This window comes from Telmatherina bonti (genome assembly GCF_933228915.1).
Source record: "Telmatherina bonti genome assembly, chromosome: 24".
In the NCBI taxonomy this organism is placed as follows: Eukaryota; Metazoa; Chordata; class Actinopteri; order Atheriniformes; family Telmatherinidae; genus Telmatherina; species Telmatherina bonti.
Genome location: NC_136633.1, coordinates 30,471,731 through 30,497,271, shown reverse-complemented (window position 1 = coordinate 30,497,271; position 25,541 = coordinate 30,471,731). Strand labels below are relative to the sequence as shown.

General features: G+C 47.2%; 1 protein-coding gene across 1 annotated transcript in view; it reads left to right on the top strand.

The window, feature by feature from the left end:
• LOC306773952 (fidgetin-like) overlaps positions 1 to 25,131 on the top strand; it is a gene marked incomplete at both ends in the record, with an annotated part of 50,101 nt that extends 24,970 nt beyond the window's left edge. The window contains one exon of the mRNA XM_079263901.1: positions 22,859 to 25,131. Coding sequence (XP_079120027.1) covers positions 22,859 to 25,131 — 2,273 coding nt within the window. The remainder of the gene's footprint in view (positions 1 to 22,858) is intronic.
• Positions 25,132 to 25,541: the final 410 nt, after the last annotated feature.

Here is a 25,541-nt window from a genome sequence, read left to right as displayed (position 1 = left end):
CGTTGGACTTTACGGGAAGTACACGTTGGACTTTACGGAAAGTACACGTAGGACTTTACGGAAAGTACACGTTGGACTTTACGGAAAGTACACGTAGGACTTTACGGGAAGTACACGTAGGACTTTACGGGAAGTACACGTAGGACTTTACGGGAAGTACACGTTGGACTTTACGGGAAGTACACGTTGGACTTTACGGGAAGTACACGTAGGACTTAACGGAAAATACACGTAGGACTTTACGGGAAGTACACGTTGGACTTTACGGGAAGTACACGTTGGACTTTACGGGAAGTACACGTTGGACTTTACGGAAAGTACACGTAGGACTTTACGGAAAGTACACGTAGGACTTTACGGAAAGTACACGTAGGACTTTACGGGAAGTACACGTTGGACTTTACGGAAAGTACACGTAGGACTTTACGGAAAGTACACGTTGGACTTTACGGGAAGTACACGTAGGACTTTACGGAAAATACACGTAGGACTTTACGGGAAGTACGTGTAGGACTTTACGGGAAGTACACGTAGGACTTTACGGAAAGTACACGTAGGACTTTACGGAAGGTACACGGAGCTGAAAAACACATCAAGTCTTCGCTAATTCTGCGAATTTGCTGCCTCGGTGCTCCAACAACGGTTGTTAGTTCTCCGCACCTCGTCTCATGTGGACGCTGAGACTGTGATTGGTTAGATTAGTGAAACCTGATTGGTTGTTGAACAGGTGTGCAACATGTGGGGCAGATGCCGTAAACTTATTCGTACGTTCAGACTTGTGTCCCCACATCGTGCTAGTTGTTTGTTTCCAGACGTACACGTACAGCTCCGAGCAGAATAATAAAATAATCCAGATAATAAACCAGAATAATCAGAAGTGAAAGTTTTCTCGCAGTCGGGACTGGCTCGCACACCGACCTCGTCTCGGCGACACATCACTGATATGTTACAGCTCTAGTGTCACTATTTCATTCTAATGACAAATCTCTCACTCAGATTGTGATATATTCATTTGTTGATGCATTGTTAATGTTTCCACTGGAGTGCGGAGTATGCTGTGTGGGTAATCGCCCACTCTGGGGCCGCCGCTGTTTGTCATGTGGATCTTTCTGAGGATTGTATTTGAATAATGAGGGAGGCTGGAGCGTTCTCTTGTGCAGAGTGTCTCAGCGCTGCTGCAGTAAATGACCTCTGAATAGTTGTTTTGGATTAGCCATCAAAGTCTTCTCTCCAAGTGGCCAATAGGCAGGTACTTCCAGAAATGAGTCACTTGAAAATGATCATTGCCGCCGTTGCCGTATAAGATAATGGATAACCATTACACTCCATTTTCCTCAGCTCCTCACCCACACAACGCCTGCTCTTGAAATATGATGCATCCACTGTGCTTAGTGAGCACTTAATGTCCAAAAGCACCGTGTTTGTTGAGATTTACAACCTGGCCGGTTGGAGGGGGTAGAAGAAAGAGTGCGTCGTCGGCGTATAATGTTGTTCACTCAATAATTATCTCATTTTATTTACGAAGACGGACAGCTTTAGACGAGGTTAGAGGCTTCCTCTCTATTATCTCCACCTGCCACCCCTCCTCCGCCTAAACGACGTCCTTCATGTCGAGGACTTTCCAAAGTTTCCAGAAGAGGAGGGGGAAAGGGGGGGTGCGTCCTCTATTCTGCTTGTGTGGAAAAGAGCGAAGGGGAGGAAAAAAGATGACAAAATTACACCGCGGCGCTCTTGAATTGGAAGTGGGATCGATGTCATTTCTAAAAGGATTAGACCTCCTCTCAGAAATCTATTTTAATTACTGAACACACAGGTAAACAAAGCGGTGCTGGTTCACAGGTATGGATCCGGACGTCAGAGGAGTATTGATAGCATGTGGCCCCATGTTAACCTTGGGGCCGCTTTGAAAGCTCCTGCTGGCTCCGGCTCGCTGGAAGTATCAGAAAGCTGTTTGTAGGGAATGCCAATGTATCCGCGGAGGAGTTCCTGCTGTCAGCGGAGAAAGACGGAAGTCACGAAGGTTGTAGCTTTAACTGACCGCAGCATCACTTATTTACACTGCTACTCCTCTGGAAAACGACTTTACTGTCTTGATTTGGTGAACTTTAAGTTGTTTTTATTGCTAACCGTTGTTTCTGCCCGCACAATGTTCGTCGTTTTTTACAATTTGAGAAACTGGGACACTGAAAATGAGTCGACGTTATTTCTAAAGCCCGTGTTGGGACATTGCATCAACACTGTAATTGTAAGGTTTATTTAAACACATCCGAGATATAATTATCTGTAAATATCTAGTAATATCTGTAAACGCGCTACTGGTAAAGAATAAAGTTAGATGGCACACCGCACAAATGAAGCGTTGCCGGCTTGTATCTGGTGTGTCCATATCAGCAGCATCAGTGCTATTCCACATAAAGTTTCCAAGAATGTTGTAAGAACTATTTTAAATAGCTGCATTAAACTTAATTTTTGACATTATTACACAGTGATTACTGGGCTGTGACGATTTCGTCCCAATTCGATTCCAATTTTTTGGCTGCCGATACGATTTAAATTACGATTCTCATGATTCCCCCAATATTGCTGATTTTTGTAGACAAAAAATGGATTATTATGGATTTTTATTTATTTGAAAAATAAGATTGATTGTAAAATTGTGAAGCAAAAAAATCCTGCTATTCGATTTTTCGACCCCTAGTGATTCCCATTTTTGCAGACATTTCGATGACCTCTGAACTCTGAGGCCTCGGTGGTAAGATTGCAAACTGATGATGAACCATCAAGTACATTTGAATACTTCTGGATTCATAGTAAAGAGATGAGTTATAAGATTTATAAATGTAGCACAAATTTTTACATAAAAAATCAGGCTTGCCAAAACAAATCAAAACGTACCAGGATGAATCTGACCTATGAACCTCCATCAGATCATGGAACATGTGAACATTATCCCTGCAACGGGAAACTTGGCTTGAGGACACAGCACTCTGAAGACGTCTTCATTTTGTCCCAGTTTGGCACCATTAGCTCTCGTTGTCCCCCAGTTGGGGAAACTTTAGAAAGTCAGCAGCTTAAACAACAACCTCACATCGTGCCGATGACTTATTTTCCACTGGTCCCCTCTTCAGTCGAAGAGCGCATTCCGCCACTTGTACCACGTACTGACCCAGTGTCTCGTCGTTATGAGATAGTCATTACAACATTTGAAGTCAACATTCGATTTGAGATAAAATTTACAATCCTGTAGCAGTGACTTCGGAAAGCTTTATTACCTAAACAACGGATGATTTGTTTTTACCAGCGTTTACCTGTTTGCAACTTAATGGAACCCTAATGATGGTTCTGAGAATGGGTCCTGGTCTAACTCTGATCTGGATCGGCATCTGGATCAGGAATTTCTGGATACTACCATCCAGAACAGGAACAACATTCTGGATACTACCATCCAGACCAGGAACATTCTGGATACTACCATCCAGAACAGGAACAACATTCTGGATACTACCATCCAGACCAGGAACATTCTGGATACTACCATCCAGAACAGGAACAACATTCTGGATACTACCATCCAGAACAGGAACAACATTCTGGATACTACCATCCAGAACAGGAACAACATTCTGGATACTACCATCCAGAACAGGAACAACATTCTGGATACCACCATCCAGAACAGGAACAACATTCTGGATACCACCATCCAGACCAGGAACAACATTCTGGATACTACCATCCAGAACAGGAACAACATTCTGGATACTACCATCCAGAACAGGAACAACATTCTGGATACTACCATCCAGAACAGGAACAACATTCTGGATACCACCATCCAGAACAGGAACAACATTCTGGATACCACCATCCAGACCAGGAACAACATTCTGGATACTACCATCCAGAACAGGAACAACATTCTGGATACCACCATCCAGAACAGGAACAACATTCTGGATACCACCATCCAGACCAGGAACAACATTCTGGATACTACCATCCAGAACAGGAACAACATTCTGGATACTACCATCCAGACCAGGAACAACATTCTGGATACTACCATCCAGAACAGGAACAACATTCTGGATACTACCATCCAGAACAGGAACAACATTCTGGATACCACCATCCAGACCAGGAACAACATTCTGGATACTACCATCCAGAACAGGAACAACATTCTGGATACTACCATCCAGACCAGGAACAACATTCTGGATACCACCATCCAGAACAGGAACAACATTCTGGATACCACCATCCAGACCAGGAACAACATTCTGGATACTACCATCCAGAACAGGAACAACATTCTGGATACTACCATCCAGACCAGGAACAACATTCTGGATACTACCAGCCAGACCAGGAACAACATTCTGGATACTACCATCCAGACCAGGAACAACATTCTGGATACTACCATCCAGACCAGGAACAACATTCTGGATACTACCATCCAGACCAGGAACAACATTCTGGATACTACCATCCAGACCAGGAACAACATTCTGGATACTACCATCCAGAACAGGAACAAGGTTCTGGATACCACCATCCAGAACAGGAACAACATTCTGGATACCACCATCCAGAACAGGAACAACATTCTGGATACCACCATCCAGAACAGGAACAACATTCTGGATACTACCATCCAGACCAGGAACAACATTCTGGATACTACCATCCAGACCAGGAACAACATTCTGGATACTACCATCCAGACCAGGAACAACATTCTGGATACTACCATCCAGACCAGGAACAACATTCTGGATACTACCATCCAGACCAGGAACAACATTCTGGATACTACCATCCAGACCAGGAACAACATTCTGGATACTACCATCCAGACCAGGAACAACATTCTGGATACTACCATCCAGACCAGGAACAACATTCTGGATACCACCATCCAGAACAGGAACAACATTCTGGATACCACCATCCAGAACAGGAACAAAGTTCTGGATACCACCATCCAGAACAGGAACAAGGTTCTTGATACTACCATCCAGAACAGGAACAAGGTTCTGGATACTACCATCCAGAACAGGAACAAGGTTCTTGATACTACCATCCAGAACAGGAACAAGGTTCTTGATACTACCATCCAGAACAGGAACAACATTCTGGATACTACCATCCAGAACAGGAACAACGTTCTGGATACTACCATCCAGAACAGGAACAACGTTCTGGATACTACCATCCAGAACAGGAACAACGTTCTGGATACTACCATCCAGACCAGGAACAAGGTTCTGGATACTACCATCCAGAACAGGAACAACATTCTGGATACTACCATCCAGAACAGGAACAACGTTCTGGATACTACCATCCAGAACAGGAACAAGGTTCTTGATACTACCATCCAGAACAGGAACAAGGTTCTTGATACTACCATCCAGAACAGGAACAACATTCTGGATACTACCATCCAGAACAGGAACAACGTTCTGGATACTACCATCCAGAACAGGAACAAGGTTCTTGATACTACCATCCAGAACAGGAACAACATTCTGGATACTACCGTCCAGAACAGGAACAAGGTTCTTGATACTACCATCCAGAACAGGAACAACGTTCTGGATACTACCATCCAGAACAGGAACAAGGTTCTTGATACTACCATCCAGAACAGGAACAACATTCTGGATACTACCGTCCAGAACAGGAACAAGGTTCTTGATACTACCATCCAACAACTTTTCATGACTGTAAGAGAACAAACTTGCAACAAACACATTATAACACATACACTGTGGACTTAGTCTCATTCAGGCTTTAAATCTAATCATGATGAGAATATCTGTCAACGTATTTGCGTGCACGTGGCGTGAATGAGCTTCCGTTGACGTGAACTTGAAGCAGAAAATGCCGTTCAGGTTTTCTGGAGCCTCGTTTTACTGTCAGAAACCGAAACGTCTTAAGATCTTTCTGCAGACACATTAAACCTGGAATTGTTTTATTTATGTTGTTTACACACATCTCCTGTATGTTTGTTTGTTTTTTCTTCTGCCTTCTTTCCTGCTCAGTGATCACGCATGCAACAAACGTTCGTTGTAATAATCCAGTGTTGGTACGGATGTTCATTAAGCTGAACTGTTCTCAGTAAATAAACAACTGAAACTAAATAAATAGATCAATACAAGCAGTGTGTGTGCAGGAGAAGATAACATTATTATTAATTATTTATGTTTTTATTGACTCATTTCATTATAAAAGCCTCCACGAATCACCAGCTGCTAATAAGTTCTTCTAAAAGATTCATTAATGAATAAAATCTTTAAAAAAATCCTAAATATTTCCAACAATTTCTCATAAATGTAATCAGTTTTAAGAAATTATTTATTTCTGTCACAAACAGGAGTCATAAATATTCGTTTTTAGCTTCCGTTGATGATAAAAGTCTGACTTTGTTAAATGTTTTTCACTGTTTTAACTTTTTACACCTAAACACGATTCCACCTCCGTGATCTCCATAAAACCATCATCATTTTCACTTCCTTCAATACTCTGTTCAGAGTAAACGACTGATCAGAGGAAGACCTAAACGTGTCATGTAATCTGTTTTCAGTGAAACATAGAAATCCAGACTTATTTTCTTTACGTCAGTCGGTGTTTTGCCGTGTCTGCTGCTGCTGACGCCATCGTGGCGCGTAGAAGCGTTGCTTCCTCTGAGTGATGAAGAGGCGCCGTGGCAACGCTGTCGGGTCGCGACACCGTTGGAGCGCCGCGGTGCTGAGAGTCTTTACAGATGTTTTGTTGGCCAGATAAGAATAATCTGTTTGCCTCAGCGGGCCGACGTTTCTGTGTGTGTGAGTGTGTGTGTGTGTGTGTGTGTGTGTGTGTGTGTGAGAGTGTGAGAGTGTGTGTGTGTGTGTGTGTGTGGTGGTGTGTGAGTGTGAGAGTGTGTGTGTGTGTGTGTGTGTGGTGGTGTGTGAGTGTGTGTGAGTGTGAGAGTATGTGTGTGTGTGTGTGTGTGTGTGTGTGTGTGTGTGTGTGTGTGTGTGTGTGTGAGAGTGTGAGAGTGTGTGTGTGTGTGTGTGTGTGGTGGTGTGTGAGTGTGTGTGAGTGTGAGAGTATGTGTGTGTGTGTGTGTGTGTGTGTGTGTGTGTGTGTGTGTGTGTGTGTGTGTGTGTGTGGTGGTGTGTGAGTGTGTGTGTGTGCTGGGTGATTAGGCACGCTGCGCTAGTCACAGGAAATGGAGTATCTGACGGACAGGCTGAGTGCATTATGGATGAATGCGGCGCTAGCGGCTCGGAGCCGAATATCTCTCAATTTCCTCTCTGAATGACAAAAGAAGCCACGCACAATTTCCTTGATCTGGAGCGTTTGTTTAACTGCGCCCTGCCCGTTTAACCCGCCCGTTCACCAGCGCGTCTGCTGAAGGGAAATTTAGACACTGTCCATTTAAACAACTCTAAGGGAGTTGTGGCGCTCGCCGTGGCGCCCAGCTCGCCGTGGCGCCCAGCTCGCCGTGGCGCCCAGCTCGCCGTGGCGCCCAGCTCGCCGTGGCGCCCAGCTCGCCGTGGCGCTCAGCTCGCCGTGGCGCTCCCCGTGGCGCCCAGCTCGCCGTGGCGCCCAGCTCGCCGTGGCGCCCAGCTCGCCGTGGCGCCCAGCTCGCCGTGGCGCCCAGCTCGCCGTGGCGCCCAGCTCGCCGTGGCGCTCGCCGTGGCGCTCGCCGTGGCGCTCAGCTCGCCGTGGCGCTCCCCGTGGCGCCCAGCTCGCCGTGGCGCCCAGCTCGCCGTGGCGCCCAGCTCGCCGTGGCGCTCGCCGTGGCGCTGAGCTCGCCGTGGCGCCCAGCTCGCCGTGGCGCTCGCCGTGGCGCCCAGCTCGCCGTGGCGCCCAGCTCGCCGTGGCGCTCGCCGTGGCGCCCAGCTCGCCGTGGCGCTCGCCGTGGCGCCCAGCTCGCCGTGGCGCCCAGCTCGCCGTGGCGCTCGCCGTGGCGCTGAGCTCGCCGTGGCGCTCGCCGTGGCGCCCAGCTCGCCGTGGCGCCCAGCTCGCCGTGGCGCTCGCCGTGGCGCTGAGCTCGCCGTGGCGCCCAGCTCGCCGTGGCGCTCGCCGTGGCGCTCGCCGTGGCGCCCAGCTCGCCGTGGCGCTTACCATGCAGGTTCACGCTGATGTGCTGCTGCCAGCGTCCTGAAAATCCGCCTGAATGTGTTTAAATCTTCGCCGTGGAGACGAAGCGAAGTCTGGCGGTCAGAGCCGCCGGCAGGTCGAAGGTCACGGATTACAATGAATATTAGATTCTTGTTTTTTTAAGCGGCTGTCATTTGTCAGGTAGTTTGGTATGAGCTGTCATCTCTGCAGCAGCTTCCCTCCCGTCTTCACCGTCTTTGAGTTAGTGACAGCTCATCTCTCCTGGTCACTGCTCGCCGTCTAGACTTTGAACTCCCGTGTTTACTCCTCTTTCTGCTGTTGTTGTTGTTGTTCTGGAACAAACTAACGCTAAACTGCAGCGAAGCTTCAATCCCAGGCTTCAAAGATGTGCATTCGAGCCGTTTTCAGAAGGAAAAATGAGAATAAGGGCAGTTTTGTTGGCTGTCAGAGTCGATAAAAACAGTTTGCCTCTTTATTTCTGAACAAATTGAAACCTTTGTTGCAGGTTTTCTTCCAGACCAATGAAGTCGGTTTAGTTGTTGCTTCAGTCTGAGCGACGTAAGCTCATGACTAATTTGATAATTAATCCTTTTGGAGGACCTAATCACATTATTTGACTCTGTGCTGCAGGTTGTGTGCCAGTGCGATGTAGCCCGTGGCTTCGTCGCACTCATTAACCTCTTCTAGACGAGGCCTATTTTATTCTTCCTCCTGTGCAAAATGACTGAAGCACATCTTCACGACAAGGACTGCTCGATCCCACCGTCTGCAGGAAGCTGAGCTGGAAACTGAAAAGCACATGTATGTACTGCGCTAAAATGGCTAACGTTACCGCCCACCTAGCAGGACGCCGTCCTGCAGAGCTAACAGCTAAACGTAGCGCAGCAGCAAGACAACAAAGTCAAACTTTTATCTGCAGTTCCAGCTTCTGGAACAAGAAGTTCATCTGCTGGTTCAGATTTATCGCTGCTGAAGTTATCTGAGAATCTGAGACAGTTGAAGTTTTATTAGAGAAATACATGCTGTAGTCTGTTAACCTGGTTAAAACATAAGCAATCCTACAGACTTCTAGCTTCCTGATGCTACACTACATGTTAGCATGTTGCTTCCTGGTGTTAGCAGAGCGTCTAGCTTCCTGATGCTATGCTACATGTTAGCTTGTTGCTTCCTGGTGTCTGCTGGAGTGTTAGCGTAGCTTCTAGCTTCCTGATGCTATGCTACATGTTAGTATGTTGATTCCTGGTGTCTGCTGGAGTCTGTTAGCGGGGCTTGTAGCTTCCTGATGCTATGCTACATGTTAGCATGTTGCTTCCTGGTGTCTGTTTGGGGAACTTCTAGCTTCCTGATGCTATGCTACATGTTAGCATGTTGCTTCCTGGCGTCTGCTAACATGTTGGGTTCTGTCGGATCTCATGCTGCCTGCTGGGAAGGGGGGGGTCTGGTCATGGAGAGGTTAACAAGGCCGTCCCGAGGTTGTCAGACACACAGTTCCAGCAACGCTGCGATCTGTTCGCTGTGATTGAGAGGTTAAAAGATGTCCTCTGGCGCGTTTGATAAGGATTTGAATAACTGGCTGGTTAGATTTCCCAGGTGGTCGGTGCAAACAGGTCCGTCTTGATGAAGTTATTGCTTGTCACACTCCTCCTCCTCTTCATCCTCCTCCAACGTGCCGGAACAGATTTCCTGTTTTAATTCAACGTCGTGTATTTTTGCTCTCCCTTGTGTGTGTTTATGTTAAAACAAAGCAGCCAGTCGGCAGCTCGGCGCCGGCGTCGCTTTTCCAACACATAGCTTTTAATTATGACGTTACAGAAACGGGCAGTTTGCTCCGACACCCTGCTTGCAGAATCACATGGCAGACAGACTTAAAAGAGCTCATTAGCTCTCTCTAAAGAGCTGTTTACTGCATATCCACACACAGTAATGGGCAGCTCTGTTGATGCAGATGGACGCCAAACATAATGAGAATGATTAGGCTTCTCTATGTGGAGGCTGCTGGCGAGGGGGGGGGGGGGGGGGGTTTAATGCTCAGAAGGAGATTTCTCTTGTTTCAGATGAGTGCAATGATGCTCTCTGTTTGTTTCTCCCAACTCCTGACAAATCCAGACGATTAAATGTAAACACACCAAAAGACGCGAAAAACATGAGCTTCATTCTGGTCTGTTTATGAATTATAGAAATTACCCGAAGAAGCCAAACCGTTTTACTCCGAGTCAGCATGGAGCCGTGACGTTTCCACGCAGACGTGACGTTTCCACGCAGCCGTGACGTTTCCACGCAGACGTGACGTTTCCACGCAGACGTGACGTTTCCACGCAGACGTGACGTTTCCACGCAGCCGTGACGTTTCCACGCACCCGTGACGTTTCCGCGCAGATGTGACGTTTCCACGCAGCCGTGACGTTTCCACGCAGACGTGACGTTTCCACGCAGACGTGACGTTTCCACGCAGACGTGACGTTTCCACGCAGCCGTGACGTTTCCACGCAGCCGTGACGTTTCCACGCAGACGTGACGTTTCCACGCAGCCGTGACGTTTCCACGCAGCCGTGACGTTTCCACGCAGACGTGACGTTTCCACGCAGACGTGACGTTTCCACGCAGCCGTGACGTTTCCACGCAGACGTGACGTTTCCACGCAGACGTGACGTTTCCACGCAGACGTGACGTTTCCACGCAGACGTGACGTTTCCACGCAGACGTGACGTTTCCACGCAGACGTGACGTTTCCACGCAGACGTGACGTTTCCACGCAGACGTGACGTTTCCACGCAGCCGTGACGTTTCCACGCAGCCGTGACGTTTCCACGCAGACGTGACGTTTCCACGCAGACGTGACGTTTCCACGCAGCCGTGACGTTTCCACGCAGACGTGACGTTTCCACGCAGACGTGACGTTTCCACGCAGACGTGACGTTTCCACGCAGACGTGACGTTTCCACGCAGACGTGACGTTTCCACGCAGACGTGACGTTTCCACGGAGCCGTGACGTTTCCACGCAGCCGTGACGTTTCCACGCAGCCGTGACGTTTCCACGCAGCCGTGACGTTTCCACGCAGCCGTGACGTTTCCACGCAGCCGTGACGTTTCCACGCAGACGTGACGTTTCCACGCAGACGTGACGTTTCCACGCAGCCGTGACGTTTCCACGCAGCCGTGATGTTTTCAGCCTCAGCCTTCTGATTCTGAGGCTAAAATGATGTAAAATGAACATATGAACAGATAAAGCAGCATAAAGACTCATCTCCACGTCTTCCTGCTACTATCTACCTGCTGTCCTCACTGCAGCACCTCCACCTCAGCTGCATCCCAAACATCTTCCTGGCTTTATTCCAGCCATAGAGGATCATTATTTCCTGCTTTTCTCATCACTTGTTGATCTTTGGCTGCTCCTGATTGGACGTTACCGTCAGTTTAAGCTCTCTGATTGGTGGAAAGTCTGACAGGAAGTGTCTTCATCATCATGTCCAGGTGAAAATAGAGGTCTCTTAGCAACATGGTGGTGATGGTGATGAAGATGTGATCAATAATGGTGGATTTACCATCTAGAGTCTCTGAATAAACACTACATCTGGATTGTAGACCTCCTGGACGGATAGAAACGCTGGAAAACCTCCGTAGACCAGCTGGAGGGTCACATGACCATCTGGAGGGTCACATGACCATCCCAGTTCCACGCTGCTGGTCCTGATGGACTGATGGTTTTTATGTCAGATGAGGTTTGATGCTTAATTACGTTTCGGCTTCATTAAATGTCTGCAGTCAGACAGAAAAACAGGAATGAATGGAACTAATTCTCCTGTAAATCTGTTGTGAGCTTTCATCTGCAGGGCGGAGGTGTGACTGCGATCCCAGCGAAGGCCGTTTGTCGCCGTATCAGAGCTGGAATCAGACTCCGGAAGCATCAGGACTCTTTGTGTCCAGATCAGCGAAGGGCCTTGATGCTTTCTGCTAATAAAAGCCGTCGGATCCAAGTGTTCATTTTCATCTTTCAATCTTTTCACATTAAATACAATAACTTTTTCAATGACTCTCAAGGTTGCTCCAGGCAAGCAAAGGGTTGCATTAAGCCCCCCCTGGCTGCACCCCCCAGCCTTCAGCATCACATGCGGTGACATTGCTTCGCTGGTTGCCCCGGTTTACATCACATTGAATTAGAGGCTGCAGCCTGAATGCAAGCGAAGTCCGTCTCCTCCATATGTTCTGGAGGAGCAGCGAGTTCAAAGCGCTCAGTTCAAAGCGTCTTTCCTCATTTGAATAACGTAGAGTAATCGCTATTACCTTATTTAAATAGTGCAAGTTATCATTTGGCCTTCATTTGCATTGCAGGGGTAATCACCGCGTCTCTGTATTAACCTCATTATAGAAGAGATGAAAGCCTTGATGGATCCTGACACACTCTTTTTATATATGTTATCTTTATTAATGATGGAATTAAAAAGATTTGTGTTCCTTTAAACGCTGCTTATAATGGAGTCTGATGGAGACGAAAGGCCGGCTGACTCGTGTCTGTCAGGAAACACTCCGCTTGCTTTGTCGTCTTCACACTCCTTATTTATTTTCTTCATTTTCTCACATGTAAAGCAGAAACGCTCATCTCCCTGCTGATTCATGGCAGTCAATGGACAAGCGCGGGATTCGGTTGCGGTACGGAGGATGGAAAGCAGGCGCTCCGTCTGGTGTCAGAAGCAGTTTGTTTGTTTACAGCAGGAAGTGATGAATAAACAGAGAAAAGCGACGGGAGGTCTGGAGCTAGCCAGAGAAAATATCAAGCCTGACTCGGAGCTAGCATTAGCATCTCTGCAGGAAGCAGCAACACCTCCAGCAGACGGAAGTTCGGCCATTCTGTTGGCGTGCCAACGGGCCGGTAGCGACCACATGGTCGCCGCTGGTAACAGCCAGCGCTGTGTCTGTTTTCCTTCCCCTGGTCCGTTGCAGGTTAAAGCTAGCGCTAATTTTAGTTACGTTAGAAAGCATTTGCTGTTTAACACGAGGACAACAGAACTGGACGTTTAGCAGGTTTGTTTTAGACGTTTAGGTCGAAGCGCCGCGCTGCTTCTGGTTTTACAGACTCTTCTGTAAATGACTGAACAAACAGAATAAAAACGATAAAATACTGATCTGCTGTGTCGCATAAACAGTATCAGGCAGAAGGTTCGCGTCTAAAACAACGCAGATATTTATGGATAAACAAATAATTCTCTTTAAAGACAAATATCCCGTCAATCGATTGATTATAGTGCCATTTTAAGCAGTATCCAAATAATCAATAGCTGCAGAAGAGAAGGTACTGAATATGGAGTTCCGTTGGCGTGTGCCATCCGAGCTACCTCACGTTTGATTCTGTTACGATTCAGACTGCTGCGATTGGATTAACGGATGATTAAACACCTTTGTGGAAGAAACAAATTTATCTCCACTGTTGATTTATTTATGATTGGAAATAAATCAACACGTATCAAACGTACTTTACATACTTGTATTTTTACATGAAATCTACAAAAAAATGTTACGAACAACTTTTAACCGGTGCTGCGAGCACGGAAATCCCTAGCTGCTAGGCTAGCAGCTCGTCTTAAATATTTCCTGTTGGATTAAAGTTTACGGGTTCTGGTGGTTCTGATGGAGGTCAGCTCTCCGACTGCAGCTCGGGGACTTCAGGATGATGCTAGTGAATGAAAATCACTTGTTGGAGGCAGTTTTTGTGTGAACTGTATCCTCCACATCTCTCAAGGGCATTTTATCCTCCGCTCCGAAATAGGTCAGAGATTTATTGATGGTTTCGTCCTGACTTGCACCATCCATGTCTGCTTTTTCTTCTCAGCAGACCTGCATTCCTCGCTCACGCTCTGGTGTTTCTCAGCTAATAAATGAAAACGGCGAAATGTAAAATTCCACGTCGGCTTGTAGTTCAGAACAGTGAAGCAGAATGATGGAAGCAGAAGTGGTGAACAGTGTCTGGTAGCATCCTTGCTTCAGACCTAGCTCTTTTGCTCCACACACCATCAATACTGAAAAATAAACACCAAAATGCCACATTTCTTCAGTAACCTGTTGTTTTCTGTAATGTCCTGAGACATCATTTTGATTTTAACTGGGGCTAAAAACAGTCGCTCGGTCTGAAGAGCGTCACAAGCTGCTAACTAATGCTAAAGGTGTTAGCCTTCCCAACCAGGAAGTAGCTGCTGCTGGTGAAGATATTATCTTACTCCAAAGGTAATATTTTACTGCAGTTAGTTAATTCTACATTTTATAGTAGGAGATATTCAGCAATTAGATGTAATGGTTTAGAAAGAGTTGAGCTTATCTGCAGCTAGCTGCTCGGCTAACTGCATGTAGCTTGGTCCTGAAGCCTCAGCGCTAATCATCCGTTTAAACTTTCAGGGATAAACACTGACCGCTCATTTCAGTCCAGACAGCTACTTCGTACATTAAACTTGTATAAAGTGGCTCCTCGCCTGCTGGTTTTGCCATGATGACACAAAGTGTGTTTCTATTAGTAGAAACGAGTCGAGTCATCGGCTGCATTTTTACTGTCAATTCTGATGCAACGCAGTAAAAACTGCTTTAAATGAACAAGTTTTTACTTGATTCCTGCTTCCTGAAGTCAAACATGACATGAGCTGCTGCTGTAGAGAAACATGACAGAAAAGCCACAACGTGTGATTCACATGTACACCTGTACAGGTATTCACATGTACACCTGTACAGGTATTCACATGTACACCTGTACAGGTATTCACATGTACACCTGTACAGGTATTCACATGTACACCTGTACAGGTGGACACGTGTACAAACACATGAACTAAATGTGAGTATGTGAAACGATGTGAATCACACATTTACGTCATTTTTACGGTATTTTTTTTGCATGTGATTCACATGTGAATGAAATTGTTCCAGAACATGTCTGCATGTGATGTGTTCACATGTACACATGAATGTGACGCTCTGGATTCACATGTTCTTCACATGATTGTCGCATGTGGATCCGAGGTTGTGGATGTGCGGCGGCCTGACTCAGGTGCGTGGGGTCGGCTGACCTGTCTGAGACGAGAACTCGCCGTGTTGCTTCCTGGCCGCCGTGGTCGAAGTGCAGAAAAACTAAAAATAGCTCGTTTTGATGTTCCGTATTTCTGGATTGCATCTTTTAAGAGGAAAGGGACGTTTCAGGTTTCATTACTTTATAACCTGTTATAATCTGCAGTTATTTTTACATGCAGCGTTGTGATCATTCAGCAGATGATCAGTCACATGGTTTCATCCCAACTGCTGGGAAACTCGGCTGTTCAGCCCGTCAAGCGAGCAGACGCCGTCCTCGGAGATAAAAACAGGTCACGTCTGTAACCATCTGGTTTTACGTGACATTTTCTGACTTGAGAAGTTCTTGTGATCTAAAATCCAGATCTACTTTTTCATGTAGGTGATGTTAGCTGCACAACTGCTTTATTCTGCACAATTTAAGATTAATTCTTAAATGGTGTTAAAAATAATTTTTCATTGTTCTAATTTCTTTTTTATAAGTATAATTTTTTATTTTTGTATGAGAATGAATTTAGTCTATTAATATATTTTTTTCATTAATTTTTTTTCATGTAATCATTATTCTTTTACTTTATTTTTCAATCTTTTATTGTCTTCACAAATCATCTTTTTTACATTTTAGTCATTTTGGTCTTAAATCTAGAATTTATTTTTCATCTTTTAGTAAATAAAAAGTATTTTTTCTTTTTCCAAATATTTATATTTGTCTTTGTGCTCATGTAAATCATGTTTAGATTTAATTTATCAGTATTTGGTTTTGAATTTTGCTTGCGTATGAACGTCTCCCTGTGTGATGGAGGGGCGCCTCGGCCCCCCATCAGCATGCAGAGGAATCAGCCAGAAGTTCTCCATCTTCTGCTTTTCACATGAAACACCAAATAAAGCAAACATGGTATTAATTCTATTAAAATGTCTCATTTAAGACATAATTCTGTTTAATCCTGTCGCGGTATAAAAGCCAGGTTATGTGAAGAGCTTGTTGCCGTGTGGACGGGATGTATGATGTGAAAACGGAGGATGTTTCTGCAGCAGCACGACTCCGAGGACCGACATGCAGCGTCGCGGAGAGGAGGAGCTGCACTCGTTACAGCTCCTGCAGGAGCAAATCTAAATTTACTGAGGCTGTAAACGTCGCTGCACCTCGTCGTTTGTTTGCTTCACTGCTGCTTTTACCTTCCAGTCGTATTTAATCTCACGAAGCCTGAAACATTCATGTGGAAATGTAGAAGATTCATAAACATTCAGCATGAAGCTTGAGAGGTTTTCCTGAAACTGCTTTTAGTTTTTATCTGTTTGTCCAAGAAGTGGTGATCAACTACATGTAAACATTTTGTTCTTTTAAGATAAAAATCAATTAAAAGGAAACTAAAAATGAAAATAAAACAGATGATTTCACGTCAGAATGAAGGCCGTTACCGAACTAAAACATTTTCTGTTAAATGTCTGAACAGAATTTACAACTGAAGCTTAAATTAAAGCTTTTTAACGTCTTTTAGAGGTTTTTATTATTATTTTTTTTTACATTTCCAGGCTATTTATCAGCTCGACTGTCTCCGTTAGGACCAGTTTTATGTTCACAAGACAGATTTTCTACAAACATTTAATAATAATAAGAATTTGTCTTTTTCTGTTGCACAAAAATAATAATATATGTTTTTATTAGCAATTGTTTGGAAAAGTTAATATAAAGTTGTTTTTTAGGTAAAATTGGAAATTAAACTCCTATTTTTGTCTCTACATACCAAACCAACAGGTAAATAAGACTGGTTTAGTTCTTTTTATAATATTCATTACAGTTCCAGAAATGTTTTGATCTATTAAACATTTGGACTGAATTTCAGAGTTAAAGCAACAGAAATGTGAATAAAACCATATTTCCTCATTTGACTTGGTTTAAAAGTTAATCATCGTCTGATTAAAATCCTCCATTTAGTTTCATTTTGATATAAAATGAGAATGTTATGCAGTTAAGTATACAGAACCAATAGTTTGAAAAGGACATCTATCAGAGATGCCCTAAGTTTCAACTGTATTTACATATATTTATGGAACACATTTTTATTTTTTCTCTATTATAACTATTTTCAATGAACTGGTTTATTGACATATATGGGAGTAATCATATTACTGTACTAATCTGATCTGATGCATTTACATCTACATCTGTAATACAATATTTACCAGTCTGTCACCTGATTTATTTTCTCATTTTCTCATCATGTTCTCATTGTTTGTTGTTGTTTGATCATGGTGGTGGCCACGGTCCTAGCGTTAGATGCTAATGTGGGAGCCTGCGGTCTTAGCGTTAGATGCTAATGTGGGAGCCTGCGGTCTTAGCGTTAGATGCTAATGTGGGAGCCTGCGGTCTTAGCGTTAGATGCTAATGTGGGAGCCTGCGGTCTTAGTGTTAGATGCTAATGTGGGAGCCTGCGGTCTTAGCGTTAGATGCTAATGTGGGAGCCTGCGGTCTTAGCGTTAGATGCTAATGTGGGAGCCTGCGGTCTTAGCGTTAGATGCTAATGTGGGAGCCTGCGGTCTTAGCGTTAGATGCTAATGTGGGAGCCTGCGGTCTTAGCGTTAGATGCTAATGTGGGAGCCTGCGGTCTTAGCGTTAGATGCTAATGTGGGAGCCTGCGGTCTTAACGTTAGATGCTAATGTGGGAGCCTGCGGTCTTAGCGTTAGATGCTAATGTGGGAGCCTGCGGTCTTAGCGTTAGACGCTAATGTGGGAGCCTGCGGTCTTAGCGTTAGACGCTAATGTGGGAGCCTGCGGTCTTAGCGTTAGACGCTAATGTGGGAGCCTGCGGTCTTAGCGTTAGACGCTAATGTGGGAGCCTGCGGTCTTAGCGTTAGATGCTAATGTGGGAGCCTGCGGTCTTAGCATTAGCTGCTAATGTGGGAGCCTGCGGTCTTAGCGTTAGATGCTAATGTGGGAGCCTGCGGTCTTAGCATTAGATGCTTATGTGGGAGCCTGCGGTCTTAGCGTTAGCTGCTAATGTGGGAGCCTGCGGTCTTAGCATTAGCTGCTAATGTGGGAGCCTGCGGTCTTAGCGTTAGATGCTAATGTGGGAGCCTGCGGTCTTAGCGTTAGATGCTAATGTGGGAGCCTGCGGTCTTAGCGTTAGCTGCTAATGTGGGAGCCTGCGGTCTTAGCGTTAGCTGCTAATGTGGGAGCCTGCGGTCTTAGCGTTAGCTGCTAATGTGGGAGCCTGCGGTCTTAGCGTTAGCTGCTAATGTGGGAGCCTGCGGTCTTAGCGTTAGCTGCTAATGTGGGAGCCTGCGGTCTTAGCATTAGCTGCTAATGTGGGAGCCTGCGGTCTTAGCATTAGCTGCTAATGTGGGAGCCTGCGGTCTTAGCATTAGCTGCTAATGTGGGAGCCTGCGGTCTTAGCGTTAGCTAAGTCCTACCAGAGAGAGAATCTGATTCTGGATAAAAGTGACGCTAAAAACCTTTAATCCGTGCAGTAATGACGTCATGATGGGAAGAGTAATCCATTAGTTCAGTCTTTACAGAAAGCAGGAACACCGTTAATAATTGCTAACACTAATGCTAGCACAGCCCCGTTCCCAAGCTATCTGTAATACTTCCAACATTCCTGCCGTCTCCGGGACTTTTTCCATGATGGTTTTTATTTTTTGTGCTTTTTTTTTTTTTTTTAAAGGAAGAAGCTGAAAACGAGTCATTCCATGTTGTCCACCGTGTTTACAGTCAAGTCATGTCTGACAGCCAGATGTGGAATAGTGTGTGAAGAAGCCGATCGGTTGGTGTGTGCGATCAGAAGCAGAGGTGATCTGTCCTCAGTGTGTTCTGTGATGCCTTTACGTGTCGCCTCCAGTCCTGAAAACAGTCCGGCGTGCGACACGTGATGTGTGGACGACCTGCTGTTTACAGTCTTTATAAAAACAGACGTTTAGGATGAGATGGTGCACATAAAACGTGTGCTGGTGAATCTGCGTATTTACAGGTCTGTAACAAACTGCTGATGGAGGAGAGGATAAAATGTTGTGTAAACTTGCTGCTTTCTGTATTTTGTCTCTGCTGAGGTGTTAAACGACCTGGTTCGGTATTTTCTCTTTCAGACTTTTTACACGTCTTTCCTCCCAGTGTTTTGTTTCCCTTCAGGAATAAAAAGACATCTGGATGAAACAGAGCAAGGATTATTTTTATTCCAGTTACTAAGAAATGGTTTAAATCTAATATCCTGTTAAAAAGCCGTTTTTTCTGCAGAAACCTGTCTGATTTCAGAGCTTGCTGTTAAAATATTTCTGTTCTGATCTTCCACCGTGGTTTCTGCTGCTTCTGTAAATCTGCCTCCCAGCTGATAGAAACTTTCAGGCTCCTCGCCACGCCGGGAGGATGACGGGCTCGAACGACTCCCCTCGGCTAAAATGTTGTAAATTAACACAATTAGCACATCGCCATTCTGCTAATTAGCCACGGGTGTCTGTGGAGAGGCGGCTAGCGAGGAGGGTGTGAGGAAGGGGGAGTCTGGGGATTCCCTCCTCCCTGCCTGGGTTGTTACCAAACAAACAGAGGCCTCGGAAAGCGGCGTTGACGTGGTCTTTCCTCCCTCGGCGGGTTTGCAGAAGCTGAAACGGATGCAGGGAGGAGACATTGTCTGCTTTGTGAATGTATTCACCAAGCGGCTCGCTTTACTCGCCGACCTGCATCGGCAGGATTGCTCAGCAGACCCCGGCCGTGGGGGGGGGGGCTCTGCAGCAACTACTGCCAGTCAATAAGTCGGAGGAAGCAGCCTAAACGACACCGTTATTATCCTTTATTTGTGTGCACTAAGTCGAATCAAACAGGGTTCAATCCGCCGTGCGGCGGCTGTGATTCCGCCCCGTCCAGCCTTTGATAGCGACACGAGGACGGAGCCGCCGTGCGACTGTTTGCAGATGGCGTTGGCTGGGATTAAAGGAAACAGTGGCTCTCCAGCCTCCCGAGGCAATAAAGAGGAGAGCCAGGTGAGACGGGTGGAGGCGAAGCCGGAGTAAATAAGAGGAGGAAGGGGGTGAGGAGAGGAGATATGTATCAGAATAGATTGAGTCAGAAGAAAAGGAGGTGAGGATGGAGGAAAGGAAGGGGGGGAGGCAGACGGAGAGGAGGTCAAGGTGGAGCTGCAGACAGGAACTGAGCCTGAGACACAATGTGTTGTAATTCATAGCTCGCCACCGCGCCGTGTTTGTCCGTCTGGGTCAGTGGATGCAGGCGTGTGCGCTACAGCACGCCTCGGTGCAGCCAGAGATTCTTCCTGCGTCAACACACACCCAGAGCACGGCTTTCTGGGTGTGTGTTGACGCAGGAAGCACAATGAACAGAGGGGTGTGTGTGTGCGTGTGCGTGTGTGTGTGCGTGCGTGCGTGCGTGCGTGTGCGTGCGCGTGCGTGCGTGTGTGTGCGTGCGTGCGTGTGTGCGTGCGTGTGTGTGCGTGTGTGTGTGCGTGCGTTGCTTTCTGGCTCGGCGAGGAGACTTTTCAGACCCATCTCCAGCCTCAGATGAGCTGGGATTGTAGAGTGACCCTCCAAGCCTCCGTCTTATTGGTCTGGCCGGGGTGCATCAGTGTGCCGTAAGCAGCCATCGGAGCGCGCTCTACCTGCGCCGCCGCCCAGTCCTCGCCACATGAAGAAGTTAACATGCTGCCTCTCGTCTAATTACGTCATTCAGGACAAAAAGCTGAACGCAGCATCTTCCACAGAGAACCACTAGTTAGTGGTGACTGGATGACTTTCCTCCGACCCAGGAACGCCTGGATGTCCACGGAAACCTCCGGAGCGCCGTCCTCAGCAGGAACATGAAAACAATGCACATGTTTGACTGTTTCAGACACGTAAACGGGGAATAAGTTTCACGTCTTTCTGTGGGGAAACTGCTGAGCTTTGTCGGCCAGCGAGACCAATAAACCCGTCAGACCAGCAGGAAGATGGCCGCTGTGCCAGACGTCCAGGATGTCCTTGTGTTTGGACCTAAATGGGTTTTTCTGTCTGTACAAATCGCCTTCAGCCATTTTGTACGAGACGTTCCACGAGTGAACACGACAAACGAAGGGACGCTGAGGCCTGGTTGACGCTCCATCTAAAGCCTGGAAGGTTCCATGATCTGCTCGTTTCCAGCGAAACGATGTTGAAGCCAAAGAAGGATCTTTAACCAATAAAGATCCAACCCATAAAAAACCATCAGACAAGACCAATTCTTGAATATGAGGTCTTTAATTTGTCCCTTCAACAAAATGTAAAATCACAATTTTCAGGGATATTTCCCGTTTATCACCATGTGTGAAAATGTTTATGGTCTTCTGCGTTCTGGGTCCGTTCAGGGCAGAAGACAAGAATCGGATCGTGTTCCACATGATTTTCAGCAAAGTTTGTACCAGAAAGTGATGCCTAATGTCTCTGGAAGTATCATATATGTCACGCTGGGTTCTGATGGGTCCACTTGAAGACGGCCGATGCTAGATCAGTCCTCCTGCTTCGCTTCATCTCCATTTGCCTGCTTTCACTGCCATGAAAGATGTTTTAAGTCGTTGCTCAAGTTTGGTCTGTTTTCCAACTCACCAGAGTCAAATGAACGTTACCAGACCTCCGCAGAGGTGCAGCAGACACATGTTGGCGTCATCATATTGTGGTATACTCACCACTGGCTGTGTTTCCTTTACACCTAGAACTGCACCAAAACCAAATATCGCAGTAAAAAACAACAAATGGAAACACCTACGTTAAAAAAAACCATCGCTAAAAAGTCTTTACGCTCTCATGAAGTGGTTTTTCAGATGTTTTAATGGAGAAATACATGGCAAAAGTGAAACTTTTTTTGCATTTATGTGTCCCCAAACATGAAGTCAGTGTCGTGACTAGTTCGTTTCCGGTATGGATAGCGCAGTGTGGAACAAACATAGGCCGTACTTCTCCTAAAATCTCATCAAGCTGACGAGATTTTAAGACAATTGAAACTTACGCGCTAAACACTGTTTAATGGAAACACCAGCAGATCGTAATTCTTGTCCGTCAAAACTTAACGGTACATTTTTTTGTAAAATAAACGATAATTTTTACGCAGTTCATAAAGCAAATGTTCATAAAATCTCTTCAGTGTTGCATCAACTTTTTCTTTTCTTGCGTTGCTAATTCCGCCAACGCTTCTATGACTCGGGCTTTGTTTAAAGCAACCATGAATGTCCTGCTAGTTTCCATGGAGATAAAGGTCCTGCTAGTTTCCATGGAGATGAAGGTCCTGCTAGTTTCCATGGAGATAAAGGTCCTGCTAGTTTCCATGGAGATAAAGGTCCTGCTAGTTTCCATGGAGATGAAGGTCCTGCTAGTTTCCATGGAGATGAAGGTCTTGCTAGTTTCCATGGAGATAAAGGTCTTGCTAGTTTCCATGGAGATGAAGGTCCTGCTAGTTTCCATGGAGATGAAGGTCCTGCTAGTTTCCGTGGAGATGAAAGTCCTGCTGGTTTCCGTGGAGATGAAGGTCCTGCTGGTTTCCATGGCGATGAAGGGGTTTTATAGTTGGGTTCACATCTTTCCGGGTTATCATGATGTTTCTTTGCGGTGTCATTTTGGTCGCAGGCCTCAAGACTTAGAAGTTTGTGCAAAATCCTGGCGATTCGGATTAATTTCACCCGTTTTTAAGGTGTTGTTGCTGTAATTATTTCATATTAATGACTGCGTCTCTTATTTTCCCTTCAGGCTTAAAGATGCAGTGGACCCCCGAGCACAGCCAGTGGGCCGAGCAGCACTTCGACATCTCTTCCACCACCCGCTCACCAGCGCACAAGGCCGAGGCCTACCGGGCGGTACCTGGTCACCTGCAACGCTCCGCCACCTACCAGTACGCCTGGGCCAATGATGACATCTCCGCCCTCACCGCCTCCAACCTGCTGAAGAAGTATGCTGAGAAGTACTCTGGCATCCTCGAGATGCCGGGTTCGTATCCCGAGGCGCCCGGCGTCCCGGGGGGGATGAATGGGCGGAAAGGCGAATCGGAGCCCTGGCAGGATGGGGTGTACCCAATGAGTTGCATCCCAGAGGGGGTGTCTATCAGGAAGGGAGGGGTGGCGGCCGCTACGGAGGTGGTGTCGGGCATGTGCAGCTCGCCGGGCCTGGCCTCCAGCACGCTGAGCGAGCCCAGCTACTCCAGCAGCAGCTGTGGGAGCCACTCGGCAACGGCCCTCCACTCGTCCTCCATGCCCTCTCAGGAATACGGCCCTACGTACAGCGGCTCGTACCTGCACGGTAGTTACAGCTCCCAGTCCGCCCCCACCCCGGCCCTTCCCTCCCCGCTGCACAGCTCTGGGCTCCTGCAGCCCCCTCCTCCACCTTCGCACCCAACTTTAGTCCCAGCCTATACTGGAGGCTCCCCCAACCTGTCTGGTTATAACTACCCCCCAGCAGGTTACCCAGCTCAGAGCTCAGTGGGGCCAGGATACAGCCCTGGAGGAGCACCGCCTCCCTCGTCCTACCTCCCCTCTGGCATCGCTGCCCCCACGCCTCTCCCCCCCTCTTCTGCTTTACCTGGATACCCCTACCAGAGCCACAACTTGACCCCGATCGCTCCTACCCCTCTGAACAGCAGCTCCTCAAACACGTTGAAGAGGAAAGCTTTCTACATGACGAGTCAGGGCGAGATAGACTCGTCTTACGGTAACTTTGGTTACGCCCAGGCTCGGAGCTCAGCTGAGTCTCCCATGTACAGGGTGGCGGACAGCAGCAGCATCAACAGCGCCTCCAACAGCTCCAGCGGCGGATTTGACAGGAACACAGAGAAGTCGTCTTTACCTTTTAATCCTCAAAAACCGTCCACGATGCCGTCAGAGCAGCAGAGGAAGTACGGCGGTCAGGCAGTTGGCGGACCGCTTACTCCCCCAGCTTACGTCTCCTCCAGCCTGGGAGGCTCCCGCTCAGCAGAGTCTCTTGCAAGCTTCACCTCCCCATCCCTCAGCGAGCAAGGCGCTGACGATCATCGTCTCCACATGTCCCACTCGGCAGCAGGGCCTACCTCCTCTTCATCCACATCCTCCTCCCGACCTGCTGAGGAGCAGCTGAAAACCTGCGACCCCCACCTCCTGGAGATGGTGACCTCTGAGATCATTCAGCTGGGCCCACCAGTGGATTGGAACGACGTTGCCGGTCTAGAACTGGCCAAGGCGACTCTGAAAGAGGAGGTCCTGTGGCCCATTCTGCGCCCGGACATGTTCAGCGGTTTGGGACCGGCCCCCCGCTGTGTGCTGCTGTTTGGCCCCAGGGGCAGCGGCAGGACGTTGCTTAGCCGCTGCCTGGCCAGTCAGCTGGGGGCGCAGTTTCTGCAACTCAGTGGTTCCACCTTGGCCACCAAATGGCTTGCCGATGGAGGAGAAATTATCCGAGCGTCGTTCCTGGTGGCGCGCTGTAGGCAGCCATCAGTACTGTTCATCAGCGAGGTGGATATGCTCCTGTCTGCACACCTCAGCGAAGAGAGTCCCATCAACCAGCTGAAGGGGGAGCTGCTCGCCCAGTTGGACTCGCTTCTCTTTGGTTCAGGTGAGGACGGGGGCAACCAAGTATTGGTGGTTTGCTCTACAAGCAGACCTCAGGACATGGACGAAGGACTGCGAAGGTACTTTGCTCGGAGGGTGCTGGTACCCCTGCCGGATAGCACGGCCCGACACCAGATCTTGAACCAGGTCCTGGCCCAGTCTCAGCACAAATACTGCTTGAGCGAGGAAGAGCTGGCCCTTCTGGTTCAGCGCACGGAGGGTTTCTCTGGACTGGATCTGGCCAGACTCTGCCAGGATGCCCTCGTAGGTTTGTTACACGTTTCTGCACAGGGCATGGACATGACGAGCATGATGCCCAGGGGCCAGATGAGGCCCCTCACCTACCAGGACATAGACAGTGTCTGCTGTAAATTCCAAGCCAGTATATCACAAAAAGAGATTGACACTTACACAGAGTGGAACAAAATGTTCGGCTGCAGCCAGTGAGCAGACAGAGACCGCCCTTGAGAAGAAGAGGCTTCCACGATTCCTCCCCTCAGGGCAAAAGCATTGTGCTGGAGGGAAGGGCACCCAGGAGGCCAACACAGGCCCACTGTGTTCTCACAAGCAGGGTTTACATGCTCCCTGGAACCTGGTTTGATGAGACTACAGGCAGGTTTTGCAGTTAATGAGCGAAAGATCCGAAGAGAACGCTCAACGCTGACGAAAGCCAGGCATTGTTTACACATTGCTCATGAGAGACGCTCCAGTGTTCACGTGTACATAGTTATGTTGTCCTCCTTGAGATTCAGTTGGCTTTCCAAGTGCCTGAAGTGGTGCTTTCTGATTTTTTTTTTTCCTAATTTGCCTCACAATCTACATTCATGGCATGAACTGACGATGATTAAGAGCTTTAA